Here is a 13,199-nt window from a genome sequence, read left to right on the forward strand (position 1 = left end):
TGAATGTGATCTTATCCTGAATGTTGGCTTCTGCAGAATAGTACTAAAGACCCTATGTCAGTGAGAAGTGTCATTACCATCACAATACCTAAGAATAGTGGTAAGAGTATTAGCTACTGAACTGAAGAACTTCAGTTTGAGTACTGGTTCCTCCACTTGATATCATTGTGAACTTAGGCAATTTTCTTATCCCCTCTATGTCTCAGTATCTTCATTTGTAAAATGAGGCTTATTACATTATTTACTCAAAGCATGGCTGTGCTGGTTAAATAGTTTATGTAAAATTACCACAGCAGTTAGTAGCATGTGATAAGCACAATATGAGTTTCAGTTTTAAATGTTAATATTGTTCTTCTCTAGCATTCAGATCTCATGATATAATTAATGTCCTTGTAAGAGGGGAAAAACAGAGACCCCTCTCTTTTCATCATATAAGGTGGCCTTCACAAACCAGGAAGCGACTTTCAACAGACACCAAATCTTCCAGCATCTGGATCTTAGATTTTCCAACCTTCAGAACTTTTGAGTATTTGTTGATCAAGCCACCCAGTCTGTGGTAGTTTGTTGTAGCCTCCTGAATGGATTAAGGCAGTCTCCTTTCTCCCAGCAAAATTAGAAAGAACATTCATTGAAGATCATAATTCCCATCTACATCCAAAGGAACTGATAGCTGTATTTCAAGTGGTAGCATCAAATCTTTAAAAAAAAAAAAAAAACTAGCATCCTAAGATCAACTTCCCTAGGACTTGGGCTTATTTGTCAATGTTGTTTAGATCTCGGAAAGCTTCTTCCTTAAGCCTTCTGCCTCTCTCTCTACCACAGTTCTCCATAGTGAGCTTCCTTACCCTCAATCCATCACCACAGAGGTGTGAGAGGAAATTTCCTATCTATAATCAAAAGAAGGAAGAAACAGTATTTGGAGGGACATGTTTCCTATAGCAGAAAATCCCAAGCTAGCACTTCAGAATACGAGCCCTAAAGGTGTAGCAAGAGACCTCCCCTACACAAGCCCTTAGGCAAGACATAGCAGAAACAAAATCCACAGGCTTACTGGACAGCAAATGGACCAGCTCTGTGGTAAATAGGATAAATGCTACCCTGGGAGACCAAAGAGCCATTTCCAGACTAGACCTTTTGCTATCTAGCTATATAGCTAGGGAAAAGTGGCTATAAAATGGACATTTTATTGAGCATACACAACCAGTCGACTGAGCATTGGGTACACAGAATGATATATGTCATATCTCTATCATTACCATGTTGGAGGAGATTTGGGGACTAGACCTCCTCAAATGTGCATTTCTCTGTCATATTAATGAATTTGTGTTCTGTGTTCATGTTAAGGAGCCATCATGCTAAGGAGACTTAAGATACTTTGGAAGGTTCATTATGATCACCCAAAGCTCTTGACCCTCTAGAGGGCCACAAGAGTCCATCAGTGAGTTTCTCTGCCGTGTTATGTCATGCCTAACTTCAGGAGTTGCTCTTGATGCTATCTGTGCAGAGGCGAGTTTCTGCACATGGAACTCAGTGGTGGCCACTTACTAAATATCATCCTAATGCACACTTGGGTTGTGTGTAGTCTAATGATACTCTAGCCCTGAGCCTTTCATGTTAATCACTTTCTCTTGAAGATGTCAGGCAAAACGGCCCTTTGATCAGAAAATTCCATTCACTGTTGCTGAAACTTCCTTTGACCTCCCTGTGTTCCCAGCTCACTTGGTCTGCTGATTATCATGCAGTGGGTCTTCAAGTCAGCACTACATATTCTTTATTTTTCCACGTCATTTTTCACTCCCTTGGGTGTCACTGGTTCTTCATGTATCTAAGGCCGCTCCCATGGAATTCAGTACAAGTCTCCTCCTACAGGAGATGTGTGCAAGTAACAGATAACAGAGCAAAGCAGTTCCTTCTGTTTATCCTTTCACAGGAAATTATTCTCAGCCTGTGAATCAAAAAGAGCACTTTAATGTTCTTTCTTCTCCAGCCCACCTTGTCACCTCCAGCCCACCCCTTCTGAAGTGACGACAGTCTTTCCATCTGGTCTTGTTAACCCTTGGCTGAAAAAGCAAATTTTTCTAAGAGATTGATGCTTTAAGTGTGAATTTGGAGGTCTGCCGTCAGAGCCTGACAGGAATAAATAAAAAAACAAATTGTAGGTCTTTGGCTGTCACAGCAGGGACTCCTATCCTGCCATCAGCTTTCTTGTCCTCAAATGTGCGGAACTGCCTGAAAGACCAAGGTAATTGAAAAACAGGCATAAACCTCTCTGGTTCCTCTGATATTGATGGAGATTGCCTCCTACTGAGGTTGCTTTGTGGCTTAATGCTCTGAAAGAGAAACAGGTCATTCGTTTCAAATGCAAGTATTGAATACACTATAACTAGTCTATCAGGGAAATCTCAGGGGATTAGTAGGTAGCAGAACTGAGAGGTTGCTCAGTTTTTCCAATCCCATCCTAAGAATGGCCCAAACTCTCACCCAACTGTCATGTGTATCTAAAAAGAACAAATAAAACAAATTTTAAAATGAAATAAATTTTTCAAAAAGATTTAATTATTTTTTTTTAAAAAAAAAAGCATGCTCAAACTCACTCCCCTCACTCTCTCTTCCCTCTCCACTCTCCTCCCTCCTCTGCTCTCCTCTTTTTTCTCCTCCCTTCTTTGTCCACCCCTTCCTACCTGAAGAGAGAAAGAGGAGTTGTAGATACACCTGAGCATTTACTTCCTTTTGTACCAAACTGTGCAGCATCTTAGTTTACCTTGAAGTTTATGGTGACCATCTACATTAGTTACTATGCTGGTCTCACAAATAATGCAAATGCCTATGGTGGGTCCTCTGGTTTGTTTCCCAAAGATCCATGTGCTACAGGCTTTGTTCTCAGGGTGGCACTATGGATAAGTGCTGTGGATCTGTAGAAAGTGAGGCCCAGTGGGAGGCCCTTAGTTCATTGGGACATCCCCTCAAAGTCAAATCTAGGATCCCAGCCTATTCTTTTTTTTTCTGTTTCTTGGCTCTTGAAGCAAGTAGTTTTGCTCTTCCACAAACTCCTGCCATGATGTTCCACTCTCAGAGGAGGCCCAATTCCATGTAGTCACTCAATTTTAGCCTAGAGCCAAAATAAAACTTTTCTCTTTATAAGTTGATTGCCTCAGGTATTTCATTATAGTAATGGGAGATGACTAATATAGTGGCTTGGCATACATGTGAATATGTGGGCATAAGAAATGTGGGTTGAAATGGAAAGGAAATATAGAGCAAATGATAATCCATGGAGCCCAAATATATTATTAATACACATCTTAGCCAAAAGGAAAAGTGATTAATGATTTGTGTGGGGGCACATAATAAGCTGTTTCAGTAAATACTGAGTAAAGCAGCTGCCTAGCAACTTCAAGCATGTACTCAACCATCAGATGATCTCACTGGTCTCCTATGAAGCTGAGATTAGCCACAATCTGCCCAGTCAAGGGGGAAGACTTCAATTGAGTTAGCCAGTTACCTAAAGCAAGATAACCCAGAGTTCAGGGGTCATTTTTCAGGTATTCCTCCTCCTTGCCACTCCATACCTCACCTGAATATCAAGAACCCTCCCTCTGTTTCAAGGCAATTTCAAGGTAGTGATGGGGAGGGAAGTTACCTGTAGTTTGAATGGGGCTCATTAAACTTCAGGGCTTGATAAGCAGAACTTCTGTTGTTGATCGGTTGTTGTGTTGGGAAATGTGTGAGATGTCACAGGAAGGCACTCCCCAGTGCCACTGGGAGATCTTTAAGGCAGCCTGTCTGTCCAGGTAACTTATAGTGTCCTCATAAATGATGATAGAGGCATGTCTGTAGGATGTGCCTGGACTCCCATGAAGCACCCTGAAACTAGGGATGGTAAATGCCCCAATACCCTCCTCTCCCTCTGTTCTCCCTTGGGTCCGGATGACTATCTCAGCACTGCTTTCAGCCTTTTCAACCACCTCCCATCCTAGTTCACGTGACCTCAGTGGGTCTGAGACAGAGAACATGCAGGCAGAGGAGATTCTCACATACCTTCTACTCTCTTTGCAATGAACTTTCATGACATAAATAATCCCCCAGGATTTCCTCACATCCTTCTCTTTAGGTGTTGAAGAACTTAAATTGGAAACTTCAAAACATTTGTATTGACTCTGTGTTGAAAATGACCTTCTCCTTGCAGATCTGCTGCAGTAATCCCTAACACTCGCTAGGAAATTGTGACTGAACCTCCACGATTTGAGGAAAGGTCAGCAGATGTAATGTAAGAATGTTCCAAAGAGAAAAAGAGGCACAAAATTTACTTTTTCAAAAGAATATCTCTTTACAACTACATTCACTGTTTTCCTCCTTATCCAGTGATTTCTCATTTCTTTAGTTCTTCAGAAACTCTGCTAAAACTTCTTTCTCAAATCTCACAATTGTTAAACCTGCTACCAGTTGAGTATGCTTTATCCAAAATGCTAAGGCACAGAATAGTTTCCAATTCATTTTTTTTTATTTTAGAAGATTTGCATATGATAGTGAGATATTTGGGGGATAAGGCCCAATCCTAAGTACAAAATTTATTAACAATTCACCTACAATTTATGCACATAGACTGAAAATGATTTTATACAATAATTTTTTTTGCACCTACATTGTGACTGTGACCTGTCACTTGAGGTCAGATGTGAAATTTTCCACTTGTAGCATCATTTCAGAAAATTTCAGATTTGGGAGCATTTCAGATTTTGGCTTTTCAGATTAGGGATGCTCAGTCAGTAATTTCTTTATTTCAGATCCTAATCTCTGATAGCATTTGATAATGCTGATCATATCCTCCATGTTAATTAGACATTGGAGGAGGTGATGCATAATTAGTAGAAATCTAACTCTATTCTGACTTAAGTTGATAGGAGAAATTATTGGAAGGATACTGAGATAGCTGCTCTCAAATGTTTTCCTTGATCAGTACTTCATCATGGAGTTTAAATTCAGGCCTGGCATTTTCAAATCTATCCCTTACTCAGGAAAGAAAATAACCTCCAAAAATCTCTGACACCTGCAGTTGACCTGTCTACATATTATTGATTTCAGTCAATTGAAACTTACCACCTTATAATGTCCACCTATGACATCTGCATCTTCCCTCAAGAGATGCCTTGGTATAAAAAAGCTACATCTGGATCAAACATAAAACTTCAGGCAAGAACCAAAAAAACCACTATCATTCCTCATGAAAATATTCTCCTAATCAAACATTATACAGATCAAAAAAATCTCCTTTAATGAGTTCTTAATCCTTAATAATCTTCATTAAAGTTTTTTTGAAATGTATTTATCAGCAGTAGAAAAACACGGACACAGTATTTGTATATAAAAACATTTTAAATTCTACTTCTTCCCACTCATTTTACCTCCCACATCTGCTTTTTCTGTTTTGATTTTTAAAAATGAATAAGAAATCAATAGAAGACCAATGCTTCAAATTGCATACCTTTGTAAAAAATGTAGGAGTGTATCCACATTAGGGGAGACTATTCTCAATTATGCATCAGTCAGTAGCTCAGACATGAACTGATACTTCCTTCAAAAACAGGGTGGAGATTGATTGCAGGTCTTGCTTTTCACACATACTAAAAAAAAAAAAAAAAAGCCCCCAGGAAAAGACTGAATCATATTTGTTCTCAGACAGGAAAGCAGAAGGGGCCCTGTGACCACAGCATGATGAATTCCGTGCTGACATTTAAATGGTTCAATCTCCTGACAAGAATAGGAATCCCCACATGTGGCGGAGACTCAACAGGGTGAAGCGTGACATTACAACTCAAGATGGAAATAATTGTATCTGTCTTTTTTCATTCGAGGTCCTTTTTGTATTTGAGTTCATTGAGGAAAGCCAACCTCTCTAATCAGGAAATGGTGTTCTGTTTTCCTAATCGATTCATAAAATGTGTTCTGGCCCATGGGCTGGGTCAGTCATACTTAACAGAATCACAGGGGATGGATGGAACATGCAAGTGTCTCTAGCCTAACCCTCTAATTTTACAGACAAAAATAGTCCAGAGAATTTTCCCAAAAACACACAGCTAGCTCCTATAATGGCTCATTAATATTCTTCATCCTGTCCTTTTAAAAAGAAATAGGGGTGGGGGAGAGTATCTGGATTCAGATTTGGGACACAAAGGGTTTGTTTACACAGGTGGCTGCGAGTGGCTGTGGAACATGTACACTGGAGAGGAAGGAGAAAGAAAGAATGTGTCTCGTGCTAGAAAAGTTGTCAAAGTGCCCAGGTGTGCAGATGTTCTCACTAAGCCCCAGTTGCCTGCTGGATTCCACGCAAGCTGACTGATGTCCCCAGAGCCTACTACTGGGTTTCGGCAGCACAGGGCTTCATGCTGGTGACAGAGATGCTCTGCCCTCTGCATCTCAGGACGCCCGCCTCACACTCAGACATTGTCAGCTCCTTGCCGCTCACTTCCACACAGACACTGAACCCTTCTTCCTGGCACTCCGATGCTTCTCGGCAGACACATTTGCCACTACTGCCTGGAAAGATAAATGAGAGAGGTTTAATGGCAGGCACACTGTGGAGGTGGGAGAATCAAAGCACGTTCCTCCAAAGTAATGGTGACTAGAGAGCTCCTTCCTTGAGGGGTACAATAAACTATCTCCTGGAAGAACAGTAGGAGCAGGAAATTGAGGCATTTTGCTCCACTCAGAATAAATGGGTTTTGAAGTTGATGCCAGGCTTTCTATTGGTTGGACCCACATGAGGCAGCTCTATCCAAGTCAAGAGCTCTCTAGCTCTCTCTTCACACACTTCGCCATCTCATGTGAGCCAGCAGACAAATGCAATCCTTCATTCACTGCCCGCCCCCAACCAAATGACCTCAGCAAAGAGCAGAGTCAGAGCTCAGATAGGAGAGAAGAGAATTAAATGGCACGGCACACAAAAGGTTATCTATCCTATAAAATACACATAGAGAGAAATGAATTAGGAGGAAAGGAGTCTACCTGGGAAAGGGGTGTGAGGGAATGTCCCAGTCAGGCGTCTCCAGAAGGAGAGTAGAAAGGTCAGCCAGTGGATGGTGGTGACAGCCAAACCCAAAATGACCCAGTTATGGCTACAGTTACATAAGTCATCATCTATGCTGAAAAACTAGGAGGGCGTGAGGGGAGAGGTGTCCAATGTGTGCGGTCTGGGACTAGGAGGGAACAAAGAGCTGATAGAGATCTTATGCAGTCCAGCTCCCAAATTTATAGAAACAGAAAGCTGGGACAGAGACTTAGTTCCATTCACCCAGGCCTTCCTTTTTCACAATACTCCCCAAACCGAAGGGGGTGGTGGTGCGCCATGCCCTTGGTAGTATCCAAGATCATTGAAAGTGCTACATGGACATAACCTCAGCAAATATTGGATCACAATTCAAGAAAGTAATTTCTTTTTCTATTCTCTTCAAATCCTTCTGATTACTTCTAGAAGAAAGTGTCAACTTGGTACCAGTATTTTTTTAACATCCTTCTAATACTTGCTAGACTCCCTTATCACAAAGAGAGAACATTATCAATACCAGGGCAGAATGTAGCCAGAATCTACAATTTTATTTTGGTCAACCATTTGTATTTTTATAGCTACCAAATATTTATGGCAAATGATACTTCCTCTTAAGGAATTTATAAAATTTCTATCTTTAAAAATAAATTTTTACGTAAGCGCTTTTAAAAATAAGACATAATATGGATAATGCAAGGCAGAGAAAAAGTCATGAAAGTGGAATGGGAATCACCAAGATTTGGAAGAATTTTAGACCATCAAGAATAGATTCTTGCCCTCTTAGCTCCCTGATCCAGACCCTTCTTCAGGAAGGGAAGTCAGGTGAGAAGTTCAAGGTCAAGCCAGTCTGAATCCTTGATATCCTCAGGTATACTTTGATCCACTTCTAAACTAGAAACCATGTTGTTTAAAAGCTCAGTATTATTACTTTACACCCTCCCCCCCTTTTTTTTGTACTTGTAGATGGACAGCATGCTTTCATTTTGTTTGTTTATTTTTTTATGTAGTGCTAAGTATCAAACCCAATGCTTCACACATGGTAGGCAAGTGCTCTGCCACTGAGATACATCCCTATCCCTACTTTAGCCTTCTTATGTTACAAATACAAAATGCTCCTTACCATCACATTTTTCCCACAATGGACATGCACCACAAGCTTTCTTGGCTGAGGCAGGCAGAGTACAGCGGTCCCTACCAGTAAGAGTATAATTTCTACCCTGACAGTGAAGAACATGCAACTTGCAAACTGTCAGAGGCAGTATCCTTTGGCTTCTCTCATCTCGAGCACATACATCCAAGGAAGATCTGAAAAGAATTTTTGACTACATTATTTACAAGATTTTTGTTTTTAAAAGCTGAGGAAAAGAAGTAAAAAAGTAGACCTTTGAGGTCATTACCCCACAGGCCACAGCAAAAGATGAAACATCAACTCAAATTCTTTTCACTGGGGCCCAACCCCCTCAGAGCTTCAAAATGAGCATATTTACTCTAAGCATTCACAATCCTTCCAAGCATAGATACTGTGGGTTGATTTATTTTCAGCTAGGACAGATCAGATATAGCAAATTAGATGAGAAGGTGAGTTATGCCAGCAACTGTCAATGAATTAATAATAAAGGAGACAGAAAATCAGCAAAGATCACTCAGAGAGATTATAGTCAAATGAAACCATTGACCACAGGAGACATTAACTCCTCCCAGCCCAGCAGCCCAGAGAGTTCATGTTCATAATACAGCGTGTCTAATAATTAATAACCCTGAATCATCAAGGGAAGATAAAACTGTATTTTACAATGCTATTTTCTAAAGTGTCTATGTTTACAAAGTGCTTTAAAAATATTTCATAAAGTATGCTACCTTTTTTCTTAAACATTGGAGCTAAAATGGTAAGAGACAGCTATTTAGAAATGTCACCAGTGAAAACAACTACATTTCTAAATACTGACAGATAGATAAGAAAAGCATCATTTTTTGAAAACTCAGATAACAAAACATTTTTCATATACCATATGGGCTCAGAAAAACTTTACATTCACATGTTTTATTTAGCTCTGATATTTTCTTCTTTTTTTTACCTAAAGCTCAATTTATTTAAAGTTGCTTATATAACAAAAACTTTTTTTGTTTTGTATATAACTTTTTTCTCTGTTTATTTTAACTTTAAATAGAACTACTCAGAACAGCTAAAAGGGCAGAGACCTTATAATGCCACCTTGCTATCAGTATCTGATACTGTGAAATGATACAAAAACTCATATCAAGTCTATAAATGGCTGGCTGCTGGTTAACTAAAAGAACCAGTAGAGTTGGAAAGAGAAGGAAAGTGATTAACAGAGAGTAATTAATAACAATTAACAGAGAGTAACAGCAAGAATCAGAATGTATCTGGGCTAACCACCATTTCCACTTATACATTCAGTTATATTCTTCTGCACTAGAGGTTACTACACTCAATCATTGTATGAATCACCCACAGTAGTTTCAGGAAGTTCTATATGGGTGCTAATGACCATAGTAATTGAAAACCAAGTGTTTAGTTGGTAGGTTAGTGTTTCAATTTTTAACCTTAAAGATGGCCCATGAGCTGGGGGGCTAGATATTCCCTGTTTCTTCCTAGACCCTCCACTCTTCCCCATCTGCCTGGGAGGCTGGCATGTAAAGGTTACACTTCTTTGTCCTCTAGCTTCAATTGGGTTTATTCAATGGAGAGCCCTGGGATAGGCAGGGAAGAAAGTGAGTTCAGCTGGGGTACTTATTCCACTGGCTCACTCCTGTAAGACCTCCTAAGGTCTCTTAAAAGAGAGTCAGCCATCTCACCTAGTTCTCTCAGTCTCCAGGTTTCATAAGTGCTCCCCTCCTCCTGCTTTGTCAGGCCTGGAGTGGACACATGGCCAAGCTTTACCAGTCCAGGAGTACTGCCCTGTGGCTTCTAGTTTCCTTTACTCTGCCCACAATTTTGTAAATCAACCTGCTAATAAACCTCTTCTGGTCCTAATCTAATTGTGCTGTCCGTATCTTACTAGGACCCTGACACAGGCACCTAACAACATCTAACTAACAACTGCAGATGCCCTGGGACAACAGCATGATTTCAAGCTGGCAGCATTCTTCTAATGCAAGTCTAGAAAGCAAGCTTCAAGAATCAGAAAAGTAGCTGCTCTTTCTCCATCAGTATTGCTTTAAATTTCATATCCCTAGGGAATTTCAGCCTAATCATCTAAAGCTCTAAATCCTCAGGTGACAGTTTTGTCCTTTCGCTCGATTCTATGTATAGAGCAAGCCATGCTCAAATAGTCCTTCAGCCTTTCTCAACTAGCCAGATTAGAAAACTGCTTAACACCATAGCTGTCAGTCTGGTGACCCTGGTGAGTACCAGGCAGCAGAGGACCGGATTAAAATGCAAACAAACACAAACATCCTTAACCCTTAGTAAACTGCACCTTCAATACACAGACACTAACACCTAAGAGATCACCTCATTTGTCTTGGATAAAATAAAACAGAAGGACAGAGCTTACCCACATTCATAGGGCATTTTACAAACACATCTTGAATTCTGCAGTTTCTCCCAGCGCTGACATTTAGGCACTGCCTGTGTTAAAGGGGTGTCTGAAAGAAAAAAACGTAAGGGAGATGAAATTATCAGGGAAGAAGAGCATCTTCATAGTAAGCAAGGTTTTTTTATTATTGTTGTTGTTGAACTAGAGTCTGTACTATTCTCAGCTGCAAAGGGGTTCTATGGTAAACATTAATAATAAAACTATAGAGCATTTTTCAAGGGGAATGCTCTACAAATAATTACATTGGTGATAATCGCTACCGTTTCTTGAGCATTTACACTTGGTCATGCACTTTTTAATACATTGTGATATTTAATCCTTCCTAACAACAGTGAGTGAATGTTTGGCGGTAGTTACATTAAATAAGATTCTCTTTTATCTTCTAGAAACTGATAGTAAACTATCATTCTGATTTTGACAGAATGATACCTTGGTCCAGTTTACAAGAGCCTACACTGACTGCCATCACCTTGGCTATAGCCAATTGCAATGTAAATCATCCAAAACAACCTGATTTTCCCACTTCCTATCAGCAATGGAAGTCAATGGAATGTACTTTTGCTCATAAAACTAGATACTCATTTTACAAATCTTAAAGATAGTTTATCAGAAAATCATGCCTTTATGAATACAAAAACAATGGAATATTTCTTTTTGAAAATTTTAAGATTTAGACATGATAGTACAATCTTGTGAACAATTCATAAATTTGGAAAAATGGTAATAATATGAAGCATGCCCACCAGGATCAGAAATCTCAATTACAAGTACTCATTCTCTAAACACTTCAGTTCTAAATGGTATTATCCTAAGTGCAATGTAGTGTCCTGAATTGGATCCTAGAACATAAAAAGACATTAGAGGAAAATTAGTTATATATGAATAATGTGTGTAATTTAATCAACAGTATTGTACTAATACTAATTTTTTACTTTTAATCAACTGTTATTTCAAGTGACGTAAAAAAGAAAGATAAGAAAATGGTATGTAGAAATTGTATTTGCAACCTTTTTGAAATCTAAAATTATTCCCCCTCAAAAAAATGTTTTTTAAAATGATGTTTTCTGGATCTGTGCCTTTCAACCAGGGAAGGTTTTGTTCCAGAGGCACATTTGACAATGTCTAAGGCATTTTTTATTGTCATACTGAGGAGGAGATGCTATTGGCATCTGGTGGGTAGAGACCATGGATGCTGCTAAACAGCACAGAACACAGAACAGGCTTCCACAACAGAGAATCACCAGGCCTCAAAGCACAATGGCACTGAGGCTGAGAAATCTCACTAGAGATATACCAGAACTAAAGTTCATGATAAAGCCATGGGAATTAGCTCTGCATTTGACCAGAAATTTATTTTAGAATAAATTTTGAAATTTTAGATAATCATGTGATTGCCAAAAGTTTTTATAATTTTTTTGTTAAAAAAAAAAGTCACTGATAGATCACCAAGACCAAAGACTATTGCATTTAAGAAGAACATAACTTTATCATCATAGCTTGGCTACCCTATAAATACTCTTAAAGCACATCTAGAGTATGTGCCTTTGCTCACATCAAGATATCCTCAATGGGAATGGGGATATGGGAGTTATTGTTCCATGGATACAGAGTTTCAGCTGAAGGAAGATGTAAAGATACTGGAGATGGAGAGTGGTGATGATTGTATTACAGTGGGAATGTATTTAATGCTACTGGTCTACACATTTTAAAAATACTAAATGGTTAGGCCTTATGCATGTTTTGCCACAATAAACAAGACTACTGAAACAGCTGATTTTACTTATTTTTAGTTGATATTTTAAAATACCAACTTCAGAGGATGACAAACCTGGGATTTTTTGGTTTTTTGTTTGTTATAGGCTTATTTTAAGAATAGTTTCAGAAAAACATACAGGTCTGAAAAACATCCTTAATTAAAATCAAATTTAATAGAATTTTCTCTTGAGTGGGAGAAAATTCATACTAAATTGTGCTAAATTGTGCTATGAAATGACTGAAGCATACACTTCAGAATTGCAAATATATAACCTCCTTGAAACAAAACTGCAACCTCATCAACTATATATTGTTCTCTTTCATTTTAGAATTATGGCTACAGGTGCATTGCTTTACATATCCCAAATGAACTCATATGTATGCCTCAGTGTGTGTAGAAAACAAAGCAATCATCCTCTAATGTGGGGCTCTGATAGCTAAAGAGCACATCAGATTGGCATGGAGGGCACTCCATTGGACCTGTTCTGTTCCCATCCTCCTGTCCATCGCCTGTCCATCATTATAGCCCATTCCCACCATTCAGAGCAGAGCACTCCCTGCGGCAGCTTGTGCTCTCTTTTTGGTTACAAGCACCTAATTCATCCTACACTATCACTTATGGAATCTAGTACTTCTCACTAAAAAACAAAAATTGAAAAAATAATGGAAAAAGAAAGAAAAAGAGTGGGTATGAATCCATGCAAATAGAAAAGAGGTCAGTAGAGTAGAAAGGGAATTAAGGGGAGAAAGAAGGGACAGGAAAAGAGAGGAATGGTGGAATGAAAGTGACCAAGCTTTCCTATGTACACATATAAATATACCACAGTGAATTTCACTATTAC

General features: G+C 39.1%; 1 protein-coding gene across 1 annotated transcript in view; it reads right to left on the minus strand.

Moving 5' to 3' along the window:
* Window positions 1–4,527: 4,527 nt before the first annotated feature.
* C7 (complement C7) overlaps window positions 4,528–13,199 on the minus strand; it is a 51,247-nt gene continuing 42,575 nt past the window's right edge. Inside the window, exons 16-18 of the mRNA XM_026410240.2 lie at window positions 10,561–10,651; window positions 8,163–8,347; window positions 4,528–6,534 (exon numbers count right to left, since the gene is read on the minus strand). Of these exons, the coding sequence (XP_026266025.2) occupies window positions 6,353–6,534; window positions 8,163–8,347; window positions 10,561–10,651 (458 nt within the window). The 3' untranslated portion in view covers window positions 4,528–6,352. The remainder of the gene's footprint in view (window positions 6,535–8,162; window positions 8,348–10,560; window positions 10,652–13,199) is intronic.

This window comes from Urocitellus parryii, chromosome 1, assembly GCF_045843805.1.
Source record: "Urocitellus parryii isolate mUroPar1 chromosome 1, mUroPar1.hap1, whole genome shotgun sequence".
Classification (NCBI taxonomy): domain Eukaryota; kingdom Metazoa; phylum Chordata; class Mammalia; order Rodentia; family Sciuridae; genus Urocitellus; species Urocitellus parryii.